This window comes from Manduca sexta, chromosome 27 (assembly GCF_014839805.1).
Source record: "Manduca sexta isolate Smith_Timp_Sample1 chromosome 27, JHU_Msex_v1.0, whole genome shotgun sequence".
Classification (NCBI taxonomy): domain Eukaryota; kingdom Metazoa; phylum Arthropoda; class Insecta; order Lepidoptera; family Sphingidae; genus Manduca; species Manduca sexta.
In genome coordinates, this window is record NC_051141.1 from 4,132,946 (window position 1) to 4,159,890 (window position 26,945).

The window sequence follows — 26,945 nt, forward strand, 5'->3', positions numbered from 1 at the left end:
TTATAAACTAGAATTTGTTATATCAGTTTCATTATTTATGTTACTATTAACTTGATATGTAAAGTCTTTTGCAGAAAAGTAATATTATCATATTTGCAAAGTAAAAGCAGCTTTGTGTAATATTCAAGATTTTTAAAACACTCTGGGCATAATAAACTTTGTTAGTATGCTTTCAACGTAATACAATTGAGAACCGTTTTTGCGAGTATTCGAGAGGGTAACGAGTGCCATAACATAATTAACAATTTATGGTTTAAGTTACTACAGTGTATCAAAATATTACATTTGCAATGCGTTGACCAGTGAATGTCGTATTGGATAAAATTAATTCTGATTGTCGGGTTTTATTTTTCTTTTTAAATAACAATGAAATCTTATAGCCCTTATTTTATGTACAGCAGTATAACAATAGTCTACACTCTCCAATTTCATGAGATGTTAGTGAATACGTTATATGTGCTCCACACGGAGACAATAAAATGATTTTAAAAATTAAATACTACTTAATTTATCACAAAGCGAAAATAGTAGTAATAAACAACAGGACAGTAGTTTATAGCATATTTAAACAATTTTCATGTAAATAACATAACTAATGTCCTGGTAAATTGTTGTTGTGGTGACATTGCCACATTTTTGCTAAATCACGCGTGCTAGTCACCGCATTAAATAAACAAAGTTATAAACGGTGTAAAACATTTAGTTTGATGAAACAATACGGTGCAATTTGATGCAAATTATGTACACTAGAATAGAATTAAATGATACATTGTGCCCTATACAAAATATTATTTCCCTGTTGTACTATGAATTGTCGTTTTCTTATTGGATATGAGACATTTTAAATATGAATTATATTGAAATATTCAATGATGATCCGTTAATTTAGATCAAATTTAATTTCTTTATACCCATTACCTGAAATAAACCCAGCTATTGCTAATTAATCATTTCATATTTTTTATTCACACGTTTAACATTTAAGGAAGATTTTCATATAAGAATAGCCTTTTTCTTTACATCACAATACCGTGGAGAGGCGAAAGTGTAGAGGTCATTGCCTCTTACAAAAACAGTTTCTAAATGATCAATCGTTATTTCTGTTAGTATTCGACGAAATGTTTGACTATAATCTTTTTATACGTCTCCAATGCAATTGAAGTTTTAATGAATTTATTTATATTATTTGTCGCTCAAATTTTCTAATTTTGATTCTATTAATTTTTTATGATTGGTCTGTTAATTAATTTATATGATTTAATTTGTTTTTGTTTTGTTTTGTTTTATTTCAATTTAGTTGTTTTATTTCATTTCAGAGGGCGATAGCTCAGCAACAACATTACGCTAGTACTGCAGGTAAGTTTTCAATTGTAAATTATGTTATTATTTTATTATTCGCGTATATCATACAGAGTTGTTTCCTTGTTTAGTTATACTTGACAAGGAATAAGATGCGATATATTGTTAGTGATGCTGTTGTATACCTCACTGTGTGTTTAGAAGAGACTATTATACTCTCTATGCGTTTGTAGCATCTAAAAATAAGAGAGAAAAGGTGCCATTGCAGATGATATTATAGGATGTTTACGTATTTTGGAGATATTTATATTACAAATTTGTACTACCCAAGACAAGGTCAATGCGGTGAAAATAAAAACAACTTTTTGCGACGTAATTCATTCAACGATATCCATTAATAAAAGTATAAAAACCAAAACCGGTTGACTGTTCCCGTCTGAAATTTTATCTTGTATTAATAGTGGTCCTGTGTAGGGAATATGCCTTAGAGTCATATCGCTTGTAACATATGCCAAAATTTCAAGTAAGCCTTATTTTCTACATAAAAAAAAAAAAAAAAAAAAAAAGGGGTACATACTGTTTGACAAAATAATAATAGCTACTTAGAACATCGCCTGATACAAGAGAACAGCAATAGACTTTGGATGTATGTGTTAAAGTCATGACTGTCTTTACCTGTTGTCGCAGTCCGGCAGATAGTAAATTCCAAAATCAATAACCATTTAAAGATATATTGTAATATATCGACAGAAAGACGTGGCGAATGTTTTCATAGCCCACGTGTTTACATTTGATGTACGCAAATATTAATGTTTTGAACATTTATCTCTGTCTGCTAACATGTGTCACGCAGTTAGGATTATCGATACTTCACCGCATTTATAGAATGATATAATGCACACTTGAAACATCGCCAACTTTGTCCATTTGTTTTCTGTCATTCAAGCAGAATGCAAAGTGTTAATTCAATCTTGATAGTTCTAAGAGCGAAAATTGACCCAATTAGAAAAATCAATAGGGAATATTTATCCGCCTATTTGGCAACGTTCGTTTCGTGACTTGTAATTATGAATGCATTAAAGTTGCGCTATACCTATAGCATAATTGATATACGCGTAAAGGATCTGGACTATTTGATTAGTTCTTTTGAACTTTATTCTTATTGACTGAGGCAAATAGTTCTGTCATGTGCCAACAGATGGCTCTTTGTTATGATTATGATGAACCTAGACCTAGATAACACAGTCGCGGGATTGGTTCTGCTTAGAAAAGTACATGTCAAGTGATGTTTTATAAGTCTGTTAAATGTATTTTAGTGTTCACTTACATAAAATACAAAAAGACCTAGGCTGTCTCGGTGGCGTAGTTGTATGACACGACACCACTCTGAGGACGTGTGTTCGAATCCCTGGTTGGGTAATTTAGTATTGGGTTTTTCAGCTCAGTATCAGCCAAAATATGGCGATTGACTTGCCCTTACGGTATTATGTGACAGAAATCCATTGCGATAAGTGGATGCCCTGGTTACCCTCTGCCTACCCCTTCCGTGATAAAGGCGTGATGTGTATGTTTTAAAATACAAATAAGAATAAAAACAAAATAGGTAAATCAAAGTATACTATTTACATAGTGTTACAGGAACCCAGTGTCATTATGGCGAAAATTTCATCATGTGTCTAGATAAGAAATTGTAGTACGTAGATGTAAAATAAAAAAAAAATATGAGAAAATACTGAGATTATTGTGTTGCAGTGACAAAAAGTGTACCCGGTTTTTATATATAATTTTCTCTTATCTATTTCATTACTGTAATGAGTTATTAAATACTTCTTCTACGTTTATAAAGTTAATTGCTTCGTTTTAATTTCCGGCATAGTCACCCCGACTCGGACCAACCGTTCGCGTCGATTTCCCAGCATTCGAAACCGTGACCTTTTCATTCTCAGTTGGCCACTCGGCAACTGCGTCAATGAATCTGTCTGCTATAAGTTGGAATAAATTATAATTCGTTTCGTATAATCTATCTACTGTGATAAAGTAATCGAGTTGAATTATTGTCAGTGAAATTGTTTATTGACAAATTATGTATATAATATAAATGCTATTTCTTTATTTATATACCAATAATAAATTGCATAGTACCTACAGAACATTCCTCACTCCTATATATTACAATATATAAACGTAAAGATGTATATTATTCAATGGAAAAATAATTAATTTATTTTTAGAATTGGATGGTATTCTTTTTTATTTACGCGATGTCTACAACAGTAAGCTAGTGTATAATATTAGTTGCGCGACATGGTCTTTAATTTTAAGTTGTAATTTTCGAGGTATGCTCAAGTTATTTCGATGAAGATTCCATAGTCCATACTAATATTATAAAACTGAAGAGTTTTTGTGTTTGTTTGAACGCGATAATTCCTGGAACTATTAAACCGATTTTGACTAATAGGAAGCTACATTACTCCTGCTTTTATGTCGGGAAATGTTTATCTCAGAAATATTTTTTCGGGCGGGCGAAACCGTAGGCAAAAGTTATTACGATATAAAATAACGTGTCAGAGATGACAAGGATACATGGGATATTTTTTGTCTTTTTTATTCAACTCATGAACAAGATAGCAAGCCGTGCAGCTAATGTTAAACGACACGATCACCCATAAAAATGTTCAATACTATTCGCAAAGAAACTTTGAAATATTGACGCAAAAACAGCTTATTACGGTGTAATAAACTCTTCCCATTACTATTAACGATTAATGAGTACGGTAAAAAAAGAGCACGGCAGTATTTCGAGACCACCTGGTCGACACAACCGCCACTGCAATGTCTGTAAGCAAAGATCAACAATGGCCGCTATATGAATTACACTGAGCATTAAAACTTCGGCGGTCGCCGAGAGCAATAAACAGTTTTTAATCCACAAAGTAATTAATAAAATAACAAATAAGTTATTGAAAATACAAATAGACCACGTCTGTCGATAGTAAAACTTAAGTTTCTTGGTATTTTCTGTATCAAAGCATTTACATAATTTTGGATGCCTAACTTTAAACGCTCTATAACTGAATCTTATTTTGTGTGTGTTTATTAATTGCCACCGAAGTCATATTATAGTAGGTGGAAAGCATAACAAGGTAACCAATTTAGTACCGTGTACAAACAAGGACACCTACCGTTACGTATTCACCATGTTGTAGGCGGATAATGGACATACGGTATCTACTGGGCAAACAATTAAGAAATAAAGTTATGCTCGAAATCTCAACATTTCTCGTCAATTCCATGTACAAAGTAACTGTACCGCAATACCGTTATTTTTCATTTGTGCCCTTTTGCTTTGCACTCAAAGAGAATATTGTCGTTTGTGCACTCTATGACGTGTAGTTCGCGGGACTGTAATATTTCTCTTGCAAGGTTTTGAATTATTGTTTTATCATTTTATACGTATGTGGTACTACTTGCGAATGGGACGTTCTGCCGAGTCAATGGTCGGAGGTTCAAAACACAGGGCACTTAATTCTGATTTTTTCGAAAGTATGTATTAACTGTTAATTATTGCTTGCTTTAAGGATGTGAAGTCTGGCAACCCGCACTAGGCCAGCGTGGTGTACTAAGAGTGCTTTCAACAAGTCGCGCAGCAATGTAAATTCATAACAGTTGCTACAACAGAAATGACGCTACAGTAAAATGCTAAGAGTGAATTCAACTTGACGCTAAGTGCCGCGCGGCTGCAGCGCGATACTCGGGCGGTTGCAGTGCGGCAGACTTCTTTATACGGATTTATCCTGCCGCGCGACGATCACGCTGCAGTCGCGCGACAATCTGGTATTATTATATAATATTGTTTTGTTTTTTGTAAAGAAGAGTATGACTGGCAGCTATGCATAAATAAATAATTTTTAATTCGTAGCATAAGATCACGTATTAAAGCATACCAGACACACAGTGTATATCCGTGTAGTCGCAGATTATTACCATTTTTGTCGTTTTGAACAATATTTCGATACGCTTAGAAAAATACCAATATTCCAGAGTAACATTCTTATATTACTTATTTATTCACAACAATACAGAATATGCAATTTTGTACTAACCGGTTCCTTAGTTTAAATAGTTATTTTATGAAAATTCAAGTAATATTAAATTTATATGCTTCTCTTATAACATGGTTGAATGTTTTGCTGTCCGTACTGGCCCATTGTGTGGCTGAACTCTCGCTCGATCTCAGTACACAGTGCATATCCGTCTGTAATACAGATTGAAGTCTTGACGTACACAAATTGATACGGACATACAGGAAATTACATTTCGCTTCGGAAACTGAGATGTCTGCGAGTTGACTTATACGTATCCCGTATGTACTACATACATTAAGTCATTTAAAGAAGCCAGTTGATACTAGTTGTGTATAGCGCTCAGGTGTGCTGAATACCTGGTACCTGTTACCTTATACTTGACAATAATTCAAACCATTACGGACCTTGCACATTTGTGCATTATATAAAATTTAACTAGGTCACCGGCATAAACCAATTAGGTTACCGGCGTGTATTTAAACTGTCCAGCCGCGTCGCATCGCGGACCGCTGTCCAAATCTCGTTGAGCTCAGAGGCTTATTCTGCCACGAATAGTTATTAATTTGGGAAATAAATCTTGTATACAGTCGAGCTAGTCCAAACTACATTAATAATTTTAGTAAGTATTTAATCAGCAGTGCTACTCTATCTCATAGAGACTCGAGATTTTTATGCTTGCAAACTGTATTGTACATTACACATTAACGTAAGCATCAGTTTAACCAGCGAGCTTGATATGATTGATGTCAAATTGGTCATGTATTGTGTTCTTTTATGAACAAAATGAATGTCGAGACGATCGCGTATTTCGTCTGATGAGCGTCACGAGTTATGACTGCCCATATAAGTACAGTAGCAATACCGCACCAGTTTCTCAATTAGTTAGTGTTCTCTTCTCTATTTTGGTAATATTTTGTTTGTTTATGACGGAATAAGCGCCTAATGGTCACCTTACAAAGGGAACAAGCAAAGAATGTTCACTTTCTACTTTGTTTTTTTAATTTATTTAGGCATAGCTACAGATAAAGTATAATTATACAAAAAGGATATACAAAATAATATTAATAGTGCTAAATGCAAACTCCTACAGAAGCTACGCACATTACAATTAGAAACACAAAATTAGAATTACAGGTTTTGAGCGTTATACAATCTTATTTTTACAGAGTATGTTTATTAAAAGTATTTCATAATCAAAATATTGCTCTACAAATACGATTTTTTGTATGAAATTGTCAACTGAAAAGATCGTATATAAATATTCGGAGTATTCGAAACATTGTATATTATGTAGATTTAAGACCTTTCGACGTGGCCAATTATACCGCGTTTGGTTTAGTTTGGATGGCATTTAGCCCATAAATAACTTTCAGGCCAGTAAACAGGGCGCATGAGCGCAGTAATACAAAAATAGCGGTCACTCATTTGCTAATCAATTTGCCTAAAAGGGGTTATTTGAGATACTAGAAGTGAAATATCAAAGCATAGGGTGAAAAGATGGTAAATCTTGTCGGGGATTTGCGGTTACGTATAATAAATAAATAATATAAATTGTTTTAGAATATATTGTAAATTAAAAAACAATGCGATAGGAAATCCCTCGATCTATTTACGCAATATTTTTAGTGACAAAGCAATTAATTGTTGCTTAAATAGACGCAAAATTCAATGTGATGGTCAAAATATTCCGCAATCATTTGTGTCATGATTTATTTAATATAAAGGGAATAAACTTACGCCAATGGATGATTTGCGGAGGGTACACGATTATTTCCGTCCATATTTTGTATACAAAATCAAAATAATAAGGTCGAGATTGCTTTCCCAGCGTATGCAATGCTCGTAATTTAGTTAGTGCAGCCTTGACCGCAATAAAATTAGTCTCAATCACTGAATTGAACCAAAGGATTGCCTGACGTGTCGTCAGAGAAGTAATTCTCTCAAATTAGACCTTTATGTTGAACGATTTGTTATATGTCGATATTAAACACCTTATTTTAACTGTTTTCCGCTGAATGTATCTTCTCTTTCGTTGCAACAGTTTTTTTTCTACTCGCACGGCAAAATTACCCCCACTGCACCTGATAGTAAGTAGATTGGGGTCTTATAGTGTACGACACACAACGTGTGTTGATCAAAGAATAATTAAATATAACTATTCATATTTCCCGTACTTGCTATTTTGTTACTACACAACTTATACTGTATTTGTTCAGTAAGTACATCAAATGTATGAGACTCGAATAACGGGGACAGTAAACAAGGGGGACTACAGTGACGTGGCTAGGTAATCTAGTACCCGGGTGCAAAAATAAAAAAGGGCTTCTCCGGCCCAGTGTTTGTAACACTCCAACAACGGCGGGCTTAACCGATACGAGGACACGGCGCGGCGGGAACAAACTTAATAAAAAGTCTCCGATTAAAATTTCTGGATGGTAAGATGCTGTGTTAGTTTTCATGAAATGGTGACCTAAAAAAAGTTTCTGGTCAGGGTTCGTGGGTTCCCGGTACACTACAATTTGCACGGCCTACCCATACACTAGGTACGCCTCGGGGGGACTATTTACGAGTTTCGTATTCAACGTATAAAATTATATTATAGTACTAGTATTAAGACTTTAAGCATTAATAAAGGTAATGCATGAATAACCTTTAAACGTCAAATTATTATTTTATTATCTTTAGTTCCATCCATAGTCCGTAGTTATTTTGCGGTTGCTTAGATATTAAGATATACCCTCACGTATAATGACAAATACTTAATGCCTTACGTGCCAACAATACTTCGTTCATTCCACATGCCCTTTTAGATATATAATGACAATTTAACAACGCCGCGACCCACATAATGCCGTCGGAAATTATAAAATATTCGAGTAATACCTATGTCTCAAATACTTAAATGCGCATAATGTGTTCTATCAGCGGTATCTTTGGATTCATATCGGCTTCGTCCAATTTTAAACATAGAGGTCAGTAGTGTATTTAATAAATAACGTGTGATTCATTCGTTTATATTTAATGTAAGACTCATTGCATGCGGGGTTTTGCAACATCGTCGCCCCACGGATGCGCCATCGAACACCGCACTGCCTATCCACATTAGCACCGCAACAGTAATTACTATGCGCGTGCACTGATGACGCCAATTGTTTTCGTAAACACTTAAGAAGTATGCGGTATCGGTTGCGACTGCAGAAGATTTTATAAATTATTTATTATTTATTTTACCTTCTTTCGCATTGTTTATTTATCTCTCGTGTGATCATCAAGACGTGCGTGAAGCATTATGGTTTCCCTTAATGTCCGGCAGTGTGACAGAGAGAGATATATATTTCCTTTTACACATTTTAGTGACCTGGCTCGTATGTTGTGCCGGCGCGGCGTAATGCAATGAATCCTTAACATTGACAAACACATATAGTTTTAGTTGAGTGTGTAGCCGTTCAAAAACATTTACTGGCATTCTTTAACTGGATGCATAACTTAAGAATTTGATTTTTAGGTCGATTCGAATTACGACGTGACATTCATGGATGTGTCACTATTCTACTTGCATTAATTACCCGGAATGTATGATTCCAATGCGACATTGAACTGAACGCATTCGAGTGTTTGTTAATCAGGTTGTGTTATATACTTATATTTGTATGTGTTGTGCATCAAAAACAAAAAGACGTAAAAAGATGTTCTTTTTTATTTAAAATAAAATAAGGGTAGATGTTTTATTTAGCTCATGGTAATGGGTCTTTACAATAAATAATAATAAAAGGTTGACCCTGATGCGGTTGAAGCTATCACATTTCTGCTGTTTCGACCAATGCATACCTGTGCATACATAACAATAAAATACCTAAGTGCTTGTGTCGCATACTTCCGATGTGTAATTTAATCCTATTGCATTTCACTTGATAACATGATGTAATTACACTTTGGCATTACTTTTTTACAGCGCTTATTCATGGTTATTACTTATATTTTTTTGGTTATAAAATATTTTTTGTAAATAATATTTCCTCGAATACAGTATTGGACAGTATATCATTTATTATTAAGTCATAAGCCGAGAGTTGCTGTCGAGTTGATATAAAAATTGTTGAAAACTTCATCTGGCACGAGCTGCTTGCTAGCGGTATTATGTTTTTTATATACTTTGTATAATATTATGTAGAGATGCCGCTACAAGGATGTACCTGCAATTCAAACAAATTGAATAAGTATTGCAGCTTATCAGAACACGTCTACTTATTAGATGGGTACCTTAGCAATTAAATAAATTCAGAAAGACATTTTGTGTATATATGTTGATATTTACTTCATTATACGATATTAAAAAATAAATAATTTGGGACTTTCCGAAGAAATATTGTCATATTACAAAAATTTGCCAAGTACTCGACGAAGGAGGAAAATAGACTGCTTCAATTATCCAATGCAAACTACAGGGATTATGAGTCACTTCTTGGCAATAAATGGATTTAAAACAATATAAGTACTTATTGCAGCATATTCAAACACTATTCGCATTTTACTCATTTATCAATTGAATAATATGTATTTTTGTTCTGTACTTCTTATTGATTTATATTTGGCTTTTTCGGAATTGTTTGATTATATAAATACGATTTATATTTATACTTAATAATGTAAGCCCTGTATACTGTCCCACTGCTGGGCATCGGCCCCTCTACTACTGAGTGGGATTGGGCCTTAGTCTTCCACACTGGCCTAGTGCGTATTGGCAGACTTCATACACCCTCAAAATTCCTATAAAGAGCTTCTCAGATATGCAGGTTTCCTCACGATGTTTTCCTTCACCGTTAAAGCAGGCGATAATTCTCAAAGAATACGCACATGGTTTTAGAAAAGTCAAAGGTGTGTGTCCTTGGGATGTGAACCTGCGGATATTCGTCTCGACAGACCATTCTACACCCAACTAAGGCTATCGCTATATTTATATTTACCTATTTTAATTTTCTGTGAAAATATACCTGTAAGACGCGAGAATTAGGTTACAGAAAGTACTTAAAATGTGTGTCCGTTTGCTCAAATATTTGTTGGCGTATTTATCACGCCAAAACCAATAATAATAATTTTAATTAATAAGATTCAAAATCTAATAACTAAAAAAATATTGAGCTCTTTTACATATAGAGTAAATCGGAGACAGACGGACACAAGGCGTTGCGCGTCCTCTGTGTTACGGGTTGGAGTAAACACATGCTAAGATAGATGTAAATACACGCAGACGAACTTTTGTATACATCTAATTCAGTAAAATAGTTTTATGTCTCCATAGATGTACCGTAATTTCAGTACAGGGAAAAATTAATATCATTTTATTTCTTCATGGCTTTCTGCCATTCAACATTATTTTGTTATTAAGGTCATTGTAAATTAAAACATAAAGACAAAATCAGAATATCTGTGTTATTTCCATACAGTATGTATAGTGTATACATTAATGTGTTATATTAAGTATATAACAATATATTATACCTGTGGATCCACAAGATAATAATTAATTGAACACGTGCGGTAATTTAACAAGAGTTTAATTTAATAAATGTTAATAGGTACTGTTTTCACGCAAACGTTATCACTAATCGGACAGTGAACAAGGTCGCAGCTAAGTCAATATATTAATGGACGGGTGTAGTTACAATAATCGTGTCTCTCCATACCGATGCAAAGAAGGCCATTGCGTCTCAGAATATGGTGGCAATGGCTCAGTGGCTGCACAGTGCAACCTACGTCCGACCGCAAGCGCGTCGCAAGCATAGGAAAGAGTCGAGTGTCGGCCGATGTGATTCCGGCAGTCGCGTGCTCAACACGCGGCCGCTGCCAGTCTGAGTTCGCGCCTCTTCTTTAATGCCCTCTCGTTCCCACTCTCTTTGCTTATTTCACTAAGTTAGTGCTCCCACGTCTGTCGCGAGTGAGTGACGTGTCGCGCGCTACGTGATAATAATAACGATACGATGAGCCGTGAATATTTATTTACGATGCACACGAGTGGAATCTTGTGTTAAATTGACCGTGAAATTAGTGGTCCGGTCAGTTCGTCCCGTTCGTATCTCGGCCGTGCCGGTGCCGCGGGCCCGTGTTTATGTCGTGAGTCGTGACTCGTGGCGTGTTTGGGCCACCAGCCACATGGTGTTCGTGTCCACTGTCGCGTACACTTGAGCCGCCGGTCTGTCTAGCTGGCGCAATGCGACACACGTAGTAAACAAAAGTTTAGGGGATATTCGGCCAGGACGAGGCACCGGCACGGATCAACCGCTTATCCCATTCACAAGACACCAACCGCTTCATATATTAACACTTGCGTCAAGTAGGTACACAAACATTTGTGCCTAAATTACGTCGGCAAATGTTTGTAAACACATTTCGTAGTATCTAAATTATTGGCACTTAAAAATATTTACTGGATTTATACGGTGAGAGCGGTACATCTTATGCGTTTTAAATTGCATCAGTTAAAGTTTGTAAATACTTATTTTAGTAAAGTTAAGAACAGTTGATAAGTATCTGCCTAATATGCTTGTAGTTTAATAAAATTATGAAACATACTTTTAAAGAAAATAGGTCAATGACAGTAGGACTTGCGTTCGAGGATTCCGCACCTAGACATATAATTTTACAATTTGTATATAATTTACTTATAGATTGTCATTCATATTGCTGGCGTTTGCATAAGCACGTAGTTATTTGCATAAAATTTTAAATGCACAATTTTCGAATTTTATTCATTCAATAATTCCACTCGTAGTTCTCTTTGTGCAAAATTACAAGATTGTAAGATCATCGGGAAGGACTCCGTGGGATTTAATCAGCCGTTTAAAATTATTTACTCGTTAAAAAGACGCATCATTTTATAATATTGTGTGACGGTAGAATTATGCCATCTTGATGACTTGCCTGCTTCATGAGAAAGACATTAATCGGCAACTAAATAATCTCGCAAGTCTCCCAATTTCGTACTTACTCATATACGGAACAGTAAAAGTAAGTTTAGGTCACCGGGGCCGGGTAAATGTATCAGATTTTATAGCATTTACAATGTCAATAATTTACTACTATTACATATAAACTGGTTTATAACAGTTGATCATTTTCGTAATTTTAGTTCTACCGTATTATGTAAATATATAGTAAAATTGTGAACGTCTGTCTTCTCTACACAGCCAAATGTAAATAACTTAGTGTAAGAACAGGATTTTTTGCAGTATAGGTAATAATTATTGGCGTAGAATTACTTAAGAACTCCTCTTTTATCTTTTACTTGCAGCTCCGTATTATAAGTGTTTTCTAGTACTAAAAACAATGAAATCTAAATTTGCGTTTCTCGAGAACAATATAGCTTTTTGTTAGTGAAAGAATTTATCATTAATTCCAGTAAAAATACAAGCATTACTCACTTATAAGAAAGAATATTAGTTTACAAATCACTACGAGTTTTTTTCGGTTCCTATTTTTTTTTGTTCTTAGAAAAAATGGGATAATAAAGGTAATTTCAGCAGTTATCAACAAAACTTGCAGATATGTTATAACTGCTGCAAAAGTTTCACGTGCTTTCGTTTTGTGTAAGTTTAAGAAAATATGCAGCTCGGATTGAAAACTTAAAATATTCCACGGAGTAAAGTTTTTTTCTAGTAATATTGAAAACTTAATTTAGATTCTGTTAGTAAAATGTTAATAAATAATACTTAAAAGTTCTCTCGATTGTGTTTTTTTTTCATTTTTTGCAATCATTCACGCATATATTATATTATAGTTATGTATTTTTTAGGATATATCAAATCTGTTTGACATTTTATATTTATAAATATTTTTCAAATATTTAATGTATGAATAATATAATATTTATTTTGGATTCGATACACGATGGTTCAGCTAAAAGGAACTATGATGATCGGTTTATATTTAAAATAAATAATTATTGAAATCCATACGTTCCATCAATTTTTCAAGACAAATTAAAATATTTTGTATACTTCATGATATTTAGTGTATTATAATCAGGTCACGTGTGGTTATCACACGAAAATCTGTCATAATATTTGGAATATTCGGTTAATAGGGTGGAAAATCAGGCAAACCGTTTAATTTAAGTATTTTACGTTTGAAAAATTACGTTACGTAAATTTCAAAGTTTCATATTATACCTACGCACATGATCCAGTGAAAAATAACAAGTTAGTTTTTAAAGTAAGTACAATGGTAACTCATGATAGTAATAAATAAAACATTATTGGGTAATAAGTCCCGTATTAAATAAAATAAGCTACTCCAAATATACACAGAACATTGTAAACTCAATTATAATAACCGTCGATAAATTCCGATGTCCCTGAAAAAATACGCTATCTTGATGATGTCTAGATCATTTTATCGGTTATCGCTATAATGTATGGAATGATAATGTTGTGTACAAATTTATCTAGACGGCACCGCCGAGGTCCGTCGTATTTCTTAATGTTTCGTAATCAATTGTGTGTTGTTTTAAATATACGTAATATTATCGGAACAATATCTGTTTTGCTTAATGTCGTATAAGTTAGGCTGGGCGGTAGTCACAAGACACTTTCTCCGCGAAAGCAAAAAAAAAATGTATAAGTTGTACCTTTCATAAAGTTCTCTCTGACCTAAATGTCGCTCGCTAGAGTGGTTACCAAGACAAAATTGGATTTAGCACGTTTATTAGTCAAAACGGCATTGATATGAATATGTATGAATTTTAATAAACACAATTTTATCGTGTTCACCATTGTTGTCAACTCTCTTCTGGCGAAGCAGCAAAAATTACTGTTCAAACTATTAAAAGTAAGATTTTCTGTCAATTTAACAGAAATCCTCTGAAAGTCAGGATTTCCCGGTGATCATTTTTAGACGAATAAACATATATTTATATACATTTCTCGGCGTGTTCTTGAAAAGTTTATTTTTCCCAAAAATCTTGTTTTTTTTTTAATCTCTGTAGTATCATTCCTCGTAGTTTTTAATTGTATAAATACATTTTTTTAATTATATTATGTGATCAAATGAGTAAAATATATTAGTGGGTTTTCTTCTTCCCACTAACTTTTGCAATATTATCCACTAAAACCGAATATTTCTGCGCTGAATATAAACTTCTAGTTTTAGTGATAAATCAACTAATTTAACAACACTGGTGTCCAGGGACGCATGCAAACTAAAACTTAAAAGTGAGGTCAGTAGCCAACATTGTGTACGGTGGGATTATAATAACTTTTCTCATGGTCCTTTCGAATGCAATATATATTCGAAAGAGTACAGTAGTGAACTTTTCGATTTTTATAATAATTATTTTAATTGAATGCGAGTTTTGTTGTAAACATTATCAACTTGCTATTGTTTGCTGAATTTTATAAATTAATAAAGTCTTATATACCAACACGGGTTTCATGGCAATAATAGAGTAGTAACTATTATGAAAGTTCCAGGTATAAAGTACTCGAAATATTCTACTGTTTCGCAAAAAAATCCACCAAAAATTATGTTCATAATACACCGTGATTTTATAGTCGTTTTGAAACCGAAAATTTTAAAATTCTGTATCAATAATAGAGTTTAAAAAAATACCAATGTAATAAAATAAAAATATTTTGTTTATTACGATCACTACGATCATTCATAACTATGAATTAATTGTCGCGACGTTACTATCAGTGTCAAATTCGAACGAGTGAAAAATATTATCAAAAAATCTTTTTTTTTTTAACTTATCAAACAGTATAATTATTTTATTATTATTTTTTTTTGTTTCACACATTGTTCTAAGTAACCACATTTTCGAAAACGACTAAAATCATAGTGTATTGTAAGAAAGATTAGGTGTCCCAAGTTTGTAATTTCCCAAATTTACGTAATCGTTTACACGTAAGGTTTTCATTTGCAGATAATATCAATGAATGACGTCGCAGTGTATCAACACAGCATAATAAAACGTAGTATCAATTTGTTTCTCATACTATTTTTAGACGAATTGATAAAAAAACACGGACATTGTTTGAATTCACATTTAAATACTTTACAAGCGCGTGTTTGCGTTAATACTTACCTACTCGTATTCAATACTTGTGACTGCGAATAATTTGATAAGTGAGTTATTTTTCTATACTAAAATATAATTTACAAAGTCAATCCATGTTTGTGAGTAAACTTATTAAAGTAAGAAAGTGATCAATTTAGTAAGAATTATCTGTTTTCATAACTTACATAGCATTGGACCGGCGACGGGTTATAATAAAAGAAATATGTATAAATCTTGCAAGACTTTCTCAGGGATATTAAGTACCTACTTCTTAACATCCGGACCCTTTTTGCCCTGCTCGATTGTATCAGATGAATGGTCCACACTTTCCATACAATTTTAGCCCTTTTTCTTTGCTTTACTCTTGTTTCAAAGGTACTTTATTTCTGATGATGTTTTAACATTTATGAACTAATTGTTATTTAATTTGTCCAATAATCTTAACGTATATTACTTACCTTAATCAAATAGTCAAAATATGATTGGGTTCCATAAAAAAAAAAATTATAACACGAGTAATGATTTAAATTATAATTTTTTTAATTGATGTTAGTAATTAGATAAAGTATATTTTTAGGAGATTAAAATATTGCAGTAATAAAAGTTCTATAATAATGTATAATAATATCAGCCCTGTATTATATGCTGTCCCACTGCTAGGCACTGGCCTTCTCTACTAAAGAGAGAGAGAGAGATTAAACCTTAGTCCACCATGCTGGCCTTGTGCGGATTGGTAGACTTCACAAACCTTCAAAATTTCTATAAAGAATTTCTCAGGTATGCAGGTTCCCTCATGATGTTCACCGTTAAAGCAAGCGATGATTCCCAAAAAATACACACATGATTTTAGAAAAGTCAGAGGTGTGTGTCCCTGGGATTTGAACCTGCGGACATTCGTCTCGGCCGTCTGCTCTATGCCCAACTAGGCTATCGCCGATCACAATAACAATAGTATATACTTGAATTAAAAGCATCTCATTAAGAAAGTTCGGTTTTATGCGATTTGTGGCAATTGCCTCCCTCACTATTGTCTTGAACAGGCATTGAAGCAACTACATTGTTTAAAATCGATTTAAGCTTTCGTCATAGTAGTGTGGTTCCTTTCAGAGAAGGAAATATTCAAATTAATTCAAAATAGAGATCTAGTCTTCCTTTCTGGTGCAATTTAGGTCTAAGGAAATTCTATAACTAGCACCAACCGTTTATTTCATTCGCAAGTCGCTGATATACCGTATCAGTCTGCTGTGGGACTTCATTATAATTCCGCATGAATTTATTAAGGAACGTAGCTCTGATAAAGTTAATCTCTGAAGTTATGTTCCTTGGTCTTTATTCTGGGTCAGAAATCCATGAGTCTGACAGAATTGTCCAATCCTGATTAGGCGATAGGGGTATTGCCGTGAAAAATAATAAATTTCAATTTAATTTATCACTTATCTTGCTATTCGTTAAACTTTGGTGAGGTACATGGATACAGCATACCAGAAATACCCATTAAAGTCACGTCTCGGACACTATAAATGAGTACCCTAAATAGATGAGAGTGATATCTCACTATATATTATTACAAATAGAAAAAATCTCTTAACAAAAATATTGCAATTTTATAAATTACTAAAATGTTTACGTACGTCTAAACGCTATTGTTTACGAATTACATGAGAATTGAGAACTGATGTTATTTTAAACCTCATCGAGTCCCGCCGCGGTTCCACTGAGACGGGTGTCTGAGTCGGGATACTGGGAATATTTAATCCGTAAGGTATTTTACCGTTGCAAAATAGTTTTACGGTGAAATTATAATAATAGTTGGAAGTTGATTCGTCGAACAATATAATGTCCTGTCGGTTGGAATGGGTCTCTTGGCTTGGCACCAATGCCGTGGCTGTCGTCGGACTCACACTAGGCGCAACCGACCAACAATTTACGCTGTTACGTTACTAGTGTCTATATACATCAAAACTGTACGCAATGCCAAAACAGATGTGTAGTTTGTTAGGTTTTATATTTTCGAGCACAAAGTCGAATTTACACGCGTTCCACTAATTAACATTTAATAGATATTCCATTTATTTGTCGCGATAAATAATTGTTTACGTCAAATGTTCCGTGATTTTCCTGCGCATCTAATGTCTTGAACTGGATTGCTAAATGTGCTAGCTATTAGCCCCGCTTGCCTGATTTAAATATTTTCTCTTGTTTTGATTTGTGTGTAGGGTACGTATAAAATTAACAGGAAAAGGGCATACAAATATATCAACGCTATTCCGCGTAACTTAATGCCTTATCATTGAGATATTATTTTTCCTCAAGAGTTCTATTAATGTTATTATAATAAAAATCGCAAATATAATGCAGTAGTTTAGAAAACAATTAACTATTGCAACCTTATAAATAAGTAGGTCATATTGATATTTACTCATAAGAAATTATTATCAATAGACTAAACGAGATAAGACAAACATAAAGATACGCAAACACACGCATCAATGTATTTAATAACAATATAATCATAATTATTGACAAATTAATAACAGAAACAACTATAGATTTGTAAAAACATATATGCAATGAGATATAAATAATAATTTTACATGTAAAAATACTGCCTATAGCTGCGATTTATTGTTAACATTATAAACAACTAACAATAGGTAATATCTGCAGGTAATTAATTGAACATGTTATATCCTGAATTCCTTTGTCTAGCTATACGCGTATTCCGGTGCCTCTTGGAAGCAAGAAAATTTTAAAGTTTGTATCGTGCGTAAACCTGCATTAGATAAAGTGTACATGCACATTATTTATTTAATATTTTTTAAATAATTACATAATATGCATAGGTATTAGGTATACACATCCACCAAGAAAACACAACATTCCTTTTGACGATTGCGTAAACCTGAAACAATCGTGTATACGGGGATAATTAAATTTAAATACACGCTGTTTTATACTGCATATATGAAATTTAATTCTCTATAACAACAAACTGGTTATTATGTAATTTTATGTTGAATTTGGTCGATCCTCTTAAAAAACCGTGATAATATATTGATTCACTTGTTATAATTCAATAGTCACTCTATTACGAAGAAGTTTATGTACGGTCATGTCTAGACGGCGGTACATATTTCTATCCGCACTATTATTGGTGTTTTAAATATATATATATATATATATATATATATATATATATATATATATATATATATATATATATATATATATATATATATATATATATATATATATATATATATATATATATATATATATATATATATATATATATATATATATATATATATATATATATATATATATATATATATATATATATATATATATATATATATATATATATATATATATATATATATATATATATATATATATAATTTAATTTAATTGTACATTCTTACAATATTTAATAGGTAATTTAATAATAGATTCTTAAGTTGGTTCGTCTTCAGGAAATTCTGGTCTTAAAAACTAAACAAGCTATTATATATACCCATCCTAAATTACACATAATGAAAATTCCATAAAGATGAAAAATGTAAAGTCGCTTAACATTCGCTACAAATAATTTAACACTGTATATAAATCTTCGTTGTTTATTATGTTAGTTTATATTCGTAGGTGGTTATATATTTATGATAGGAAACGGATGTACGCACATGTGAACGGACTATGTCACGGCCAAAAGTTTTATAGCCGTTTGTATTTTCATTATAAAATATTTAATTAATCCACAGGATTTAAGCGGATTACGTATTCATTTATATTTAAATTTACTTACCACACGTATCCGAATTATTGGTAAAAATTTGCTAGTATGTTGAAGCTATACCGAAATCAAATAAAATGTCATCAAAATTCTATTTGATTTTAAGGAGTTCCCCACTGCATCGTCGGAAGTTCAAGGTCATATACTATATTTTTGAAATTAAAATAAAAACAGTCTGAAGCTAGGTATACAAAATCGAACTCCAAAATAATAATTTAAATTAGACCATGGAGGAAAAAAGTTGCCAAATGAAAATCAAAATTACGGGGATTAGAACCTTAAGGATAAATTAACCTTAAGGATCGGTTTAAAATATATGAACGTCTTAATATGTGAAAACATCATTACAAAAGTAATTTTAAAATCATCGACGAGTAGGTACCGAGTAAGAAAGTCGTAATGAACAAAGTTTATCAAAAGTAAACTAAACGGCTAATTGTATGACTAGGTCATAATATAGTGCAGGCAATTCAACGCCGATTATATATTTTATAAGTTCCCGAAAAACATTTTGGCTCCGAATTTGGTTTAATGAAGTTAAATTACGTCGACGCGGGCACGTCCGAATATTGCGACGCATGCGTTCTGTCTGCGGCGTTTTGCTTCCTGGCGCGCACTTGTATCACCGCACTCCCCTACATGACCTTGAAACGAACGTAAATCCCCTTCGCGCTCACTGCGGATAATCGCCATAGCAGCTGAACCCTTCGTATTTAATGTTCTTATTATTATAGCAGTACGAAAGCGGTCAGTAGTTAAACGACCTTGAAATAAAATTATGACAACAAAGGCTGTTCGATGTGACCATTTAAGACAACGGGTCTTCTTATGATAATTGAAATTATAAATACCTACACACAATGGTTACTAAGTAAGAATCTACTGCACACTTATGTTGTTTATTAAACATTTGTGTTTAAGTTTATTTTTTTATTAAGCGGTTGTATAGGGATTCGATCAGTTTTGGTGACGACTGACGGTGCCATAGAAACTATTACACAGGTGACTAAGATGTGAATAAATGGTGTTCAATCGTTATTAAAAAGACTCGGTGTGTGATTCAAGTGAAAATGCACGGGTTAACACACTTCTTGCACAAACACCATTCCCGGGAAACAACACCTCCACTAGAAAAGGAGGACAGCTCTGATAGTTGGTATTCCTCGTTGAGTTCGAACGATTCTCGGGGCGCCACGTCGACTGAAAGCCATGGAAAGGGTATTCCTATTAACCAAAGAGGCAACTATGCACAAAGAAGTTTACGTGGACCTTCAGGCAGCCCTTTTGAATTCGCCTCCAGTCCACGAGACCGGTATCCAAATTTTGCCAGTTATTTTCGTGAAGTTATGGAAGGAAAGGGTTCGCCCAGCTCGCATAAGTACCACACTCACCATGGCGAACAGAGAAGGCACCGGCATAGCGAAGGCGACCGTTACCCAGTCGCGAGCACCTCACATCAGGCGTCCAGGCTAGATTATCGACACTTCGTTTCGCCACTTTATAATGACGCGATGGATGATATACAGGAGAACGAATACAGCAAATGCGAACGGTACGGAGAGATTGTTAACAACAAATCTAGTAACACTCCGTACAAAAGTAGATTTGATAACAAAAGTTTTGCTCAGAAATTGACTGAGAGCGTAAGCAGTGCCAAAAGTAGTTCTAGTGACAGACGAGGGTCCGGGTCTAGCGGCAGCAGCCATAAGCATAAGCACCATTCGATACAAGAACTGATAAAAACATTTAGCAAGAAAGTGGGCCACTGGAGGCACGACTCTTCAAGCGAGGGCCGACGAGGCTCTTGCGCCGTTCCCACCACGAGCTCAGAGGAGACACGCAATACTAACACAGATGAATTTCGCTCACGCTCTAAGTCGCTGGATGCCGATCATTTGCATAAAGCTTTAAGGAGATCAGTACTTGACGACTGCGGTGCTACATACCAAATTTTCGACGCCATACTTAAAGAAGGTATACTATTCTTTCATTTGGTTTGTACACAACGTCTCTTTAGATGTAGGCACGTGATGTTTCGGGTTCGAATCCCAGGCCTGGCATGTGTTATTTATTGATTTTGAAAAGACACTTAAGTTTACTGGTGTTGAAAGATTGTCTCGTTAACCCAATTACATTACAGAACAGATATAAGTTCATCGATGTGGATGCACTATTTACGCCTCTATAATTATTGCTCCAGTATTGAGTTATTCGTTCGAAATATTTAATTAGATAGTGTAGTAGTAGTATGTGTATTATATTATAAATATGTATATGGTAATGCAACAATGTTCCGATCGAAAATGTTTTAGTTAACGATTTAGAAGTGCGAGGACGAGTGTAACATAAACAACATTTTGTGTTTCCTGTTTTGTGCGTTGAGGTCACATCTGTTTACGGCCGAATTTAGAAATACATACGCAGTCATTTTAAAAAGAGTGAAGGAATTTTACTACTTTGATCCTTGCTGTCATTCGTGTCAATTTCCCGCAACACGCCCTTTTGGATATTATTCACGTAATATTCCTCCCAAGTATCGCCAAGATACGTAATATGTTTCTGTTGCATTGATTACACAAAGACAATAACAATTATACGATTTATTATAAGATCTAGATGATAGTAGGGTAGGGTAATTTCATATAATTATTGTTAATTATAATTATTATATTCTAGTAGTAGTATGTTTAACCTTTTATTTAGGAGTTAAGTATTTACGTATATTAATTTATGCTAGTGTTTAATATCACGTCGAATATTGATGTGACTTCGTAAATTTAGTAATTTTCTTATACAGTTATTAAATACTAGCTTTTTCCGCTTTTAGCTAAGGATTTTTCCGGGATAACGTACTGCTGTATATTTTTCCGGGATATGAGAAGCCTATATAACCTTCCCAGAGTCTTAAACTCTCTCCACACAAAATTTCATAAATTTTCGATCAGTACATTTTGAGAAAATTTTAAACATACGGACATACAGAAAAGGGGACTGGGTTTTGTAATATGTATAGGTATGCACTTTCACAGGCCGATAAGTTTTGACAATTGAGTGAAAGTAAAGATTACTAAGATATGAGGTATACTGCATGGAAGACACCGTGTATCGTTCCTGTCCGACTTGTTAGCTATCATTACACATATGATGAAAAACCGACCGAAATAAGTGGTTTCGACGAGTCACGTGATCAACTAAAGTACAATCAGTGCGAGACAGTATAATTCTGACGGGTATTAAAGAAGGACACGTCTCACACTAGGCGACATTGTTATTGAACTATATTACACTTATCAGATCCGGTGTAGTCACTTTATTATAGCATACTTATGTTTAACACTCATGGATAAATAAATACAAGCGTTAAGAAACAAGCGACTGCAACGATCAGTGCAGCGAATACTATCGCACATTCACTTTGAACAATAAAGATAACCCCGCGCCATTCCACTATCAGCCGTCCTATGCCGTCTGGTTTCTGTCTACTCTAATTATTAGTCATTAATCGTCGCAGTCTCCTCTTGCGTCTTAAATCCAGTTACAAGGGTTCGTTCAGCACCGACTCGACAATTAAACGCTTAAGTGATTTACGATGCGGAATTACAGTGGAAAAAAGTTCGTTGGATAAAGCTACGTTTGTGTACCTCGGTGAGAAAGCGTTTTAATTAAAACAGAATCATCTTGTTTAGATGAAAATTAGTTATGTGGCTTCGTGCGAAAAACATTTGAGTAAACTTGTAGATGATCTTACCCCAAGTCACAGAACTAATTTCCTTATTTTCTATTTACCGTCCCCCATTACTGGTAGGTGTTAACATTATCTACTACAATTTTAGGTAGTATGTCTCTCGAACCTAAGAGGTTATCAGAGTATTTATCGCGGTTTCGTTTATTTTTTAGTGTAGTAGTATACAAGCACTTTTGTATTTCAGTTGAAAGGACATTGTGACATGGTGAATTGCACTTATTGTGATTTTGAACATCTATTATTATAAAGTACTTCGTAATTCTAAAGTCTAATTATAATTTTATTGCTTATCGGCAGTCGTGGCTCTTACTAAATTACGACTACCCCGCTCGTCTCGTCATTCAACCGTTTAAATTCCTATGAAAAATAAAACAAAACTAGAAGGCTTCGAAAATGTACCAAGAAACAATGCACCGCTTTTAATCTTCAGAAAAAGTGGTGCATAATTGTAATTTTCTTTTTCAAGCAAAGGAAGTATGTTTATTTTATGTAACTTTTCAAACATCATTTTTCTTGTTGTTTTAACCGAAGTAATATATTTTATTTGAAAAATTTAAATCAGAATAAATTTCGAATTAATTTTCAAAATCTTGTGAAGTCTCGGTGTTATGAAAAATATAAGTGAATATATAAGTACGGTGTGGGCTATGTAACTCACACTGTATATATTCATGTAAGAACTTTGGCGAGATATTGCGTATGTATCTTTAAATCTAAGTTTGAACTCATGTATGTTTCGTACTAAAAGAATAAATGCAACATCTAAAAGACGGAGCGTTTTAGCAGACGATTAATGTGCTCGAATAAATTCCTTTGATTTAAGTGTTAAGAATTTAATTAAATGGAATTGCAATGTATAATTCGCTATTTGCACAAAACCGCGTCACAACGACAACACGGCCCTGCGCGGCAGTTTCGCTATACAAAATCCCAGGCTGTGTGCAGTCTAAATTTGATTTACTATGTAGTATGGTTATTAGGAAACGATGTTTTACATTCACGATGTCGCAAAATATATTGCAAGATGACATCAGATGATTGTTTAGGAACAATAGCCCAGTCATACCATGAACAAAATAACCCGCATCAAGTTCCCCATTATGAGCCGACTTGCCGCGATCACAACGTCGCAAATCGCGCCCAGCAACTAAACACGTATCGTTGCTCAGTGCTATATAGTGCTGAAATTAACGCACTCATGAGCTTTAACATTAAATTATTACGAGAAATTTCGTTGGATATAAGAGTGTAAGCTTAAAATGTTAATGACGTCGCACGGTCGCCATATAAAACGTTCGCTATTAGTATCCAATTACAACCGCACGGCTATAGAATCTTCGTTGGTGAAGTAATAAATATAATCAGAGTGCACTTCACTCGCATCCGGTTTTATATTAAATAACCTGACAAGAAATGTGCACCGTGGATAGACTAAGTCAATTTTATCAATAATGCTATTAGCTTCAGATAGTGCTGGATTTATATTATTTTTCATTCTAACCACACAATTTGATTATTATTGCATTATAGGTAAGTATATTTAATTAACGAAAGAAGTTGCTACTTTCGGCAGTCGCGAAAATTTGCGATCCTTTGTTTCTGGTTGTACCGTTGACCTCGGAACGCCACTTGTAGGTACACTTTACACAAGGGGTCTTTAAAATATGTACGGCACAAAATAGGATTTATAGTACCTAATCTCAAATCAATAGCGGCTCCCCCCGACCTGTTTATTCTAGGTCTGCACTGAGCCCTGTTCAAATGAATAGATTGGATGCAGTTCCGCCCGTGTGAAAGTTTTTCCAGCATAAAGATTATCTCGGGATAAAAAACAAACTATAGCAATCAGAAGTAGCTAGTTTCCTATTAGTGAAAACAAATTAAAATCTATCAAGTAGTTCCTGAGATTAGTGCGTTCAAAACAAACATACAAACTCTTCGGCTTTATTATTATATGTATAGATAGATACAATTACGCATTCTTGAACCGAATTCACTTTTGTCTGGTATTTTTTGCAGTACCGCAGACTTGCAATGATTCGTGGTAATTTAAATAGATCGTGCAAGAGAATAATAGGGTTCTTCATTTCTTGTGTGAATCATATTGGGATGAAAGTTAATTTAAATAAAGTATATTATTATATTAATGTTGAAATACTCAATAAATTTTAGTTCATAATTCTTATTTTGTTACCATCGTCTTTATTATAATTGCATACATTTTATACAACGTAATACGAAAATTTCAAACGATTTGGAAACGGTGCAAAATAATACAAAAGTTCAACGTAGTCTAATTGAATTCTGTCCAAACTAGTTGTTGTTAAAAAGTATTTACCGTAGTATTTTCTGTGATCGCATAATAGCTTTAAAAAGCTATTAGGTAACTGGTTGTTCGTTGGACCGGACGGAAGGACAAAATCGATCTAAAGTTTTAACCGTATTGCCATATTAACTGGCAATCGGGATCCATTAGTGCTGTTGTTCACTGGGCTATGAAGTATACATTTTCATAAAAACGTTTTTAAAGTTAAAAATTGTTTATCATTTTTCAATAGAATACGATTTATATATGTAGATTAAATTTAATCGTAACATTTACCTATTCAATTTAGATTATCTTAGAGTGTATAATGATTATACAAGTCACTATTAATATAAATAAATAAAACGTATATGAACTAAGTCCAAATCTAAGTTGTTTCGTTGTAGATTATATCATAGTAAAATAAATAATTAAGAGAGAACAGACGTATGACACAAAAAATTTTACAGTTCAGAATTTATTATTTCTTTTTTAGATTCCACATAATATATTTAATAATTATGTCATTCCATTAATTTATTATCACGTTTTGATGTTTCTTACCTCAAATGCTAACTCGATTTATAAAAGACTTTCTATTAAAATGTGATACACATTAATGGAAAATCTCAAAAGCAATGTACTGCTCATAACAGTGGTGACTTTGTACTCAATCCTAAAAAATCTGCCGTACGACCTGACGGTGGCACGCGGCCAAAGTTTATTTAAAAAGAAAGAAACACAGACTCTGGAGCAATTTCGCAATAGTTTTGATTGATAAACGCTGAGTGCTATTAGCAATGAATTATTAATGAATTAGGAAATACTTATTTTACTGTTGGGGTGGATTTATTATGTAATTAGGGTTATTAATGGGGGTTTTGGTGAATCGTCTCTTTGGTTTAGTGGTAGCGTATATTATACGGTTTGGACTAAGAGACCGTGGGTTCGATTTCGTAATGAACGAATGACATTTCACGTAAGCTTTTCTAACACGATTTATTCGAGTCTAAGTTCCCAGACAGGGTTGATTTATCCCGGCGGCTGATTATAAAAACTAAGCCCAATTCTTTCTGTAACATAAGTACCGACCCCACATTAGTAGTAAGGGATTCACCGATACCCGAGCACCTGCGAAGCCACCCCGCGCCCCCAGCCACGGAGGGTCCGCGGCCTGCTCCAGGGCCGGGCCACCATACTATCCGCGAATTAAATTGATATCAACCGCGAATTAAATTGATATCAACCGCGAATTAAAATAATACCGACCGCGAATTAAAATAATACCGACCGCGAATTAAAAATGATATCAACCGCGAATTAAAATAATACCGACCGCGAATTAAAATGATAGCGCCCGCGAATTAAAATTATACCGCCCGCGAATTATAATTGTTATCGGCCGCGACTTTCAATGATACCGTCCGCGGATTACTCTTGTACCGCCCGCATGTTACGTCGAAGTTTACCGTGGATTTCATTACCAACGTACGCGGATTGCATTTATATATCACCGCGAATGGAGTGATGCATTAACTTTACTCATGCTCTACGGCTCATTTTCAAGCTTGGACCTGTTCCCTTTGTTTCCTTATGCTTTTGTCTTTCTACTTTCTATCAGCGATCCTTTTTTATTGAAAACGCTAAGGTCTTTGTATCGTATT

The 26,945-nt window shown here is 33.9% G+C and overlaps 1 protein-coding gene across 2 annotated transcripts in view; it reads left to right on the forward strand.

Annotated features, from left to right (window-relative positions):
* The window catches only part of LOC115448629, a 119,357-nt gene that overhangs the window by 57,040 nt on the left and 35,372 nt on the right, over positions 1 to 26,945 (forward strand). For both annotated transcript variants that reach the window (XM_030176117.2, XM_030176116.2), the window contains exon 8: positions 1,317 to 1,356. In XM_030176117.2, the coding sequence (XP_030031977.1) occupies positions 1,317 to 1,356 (40 nt within the window). The remainder of the gene's footprint in view (positions 1 to 1,316; positions 1,357 to 26,945) is intronic.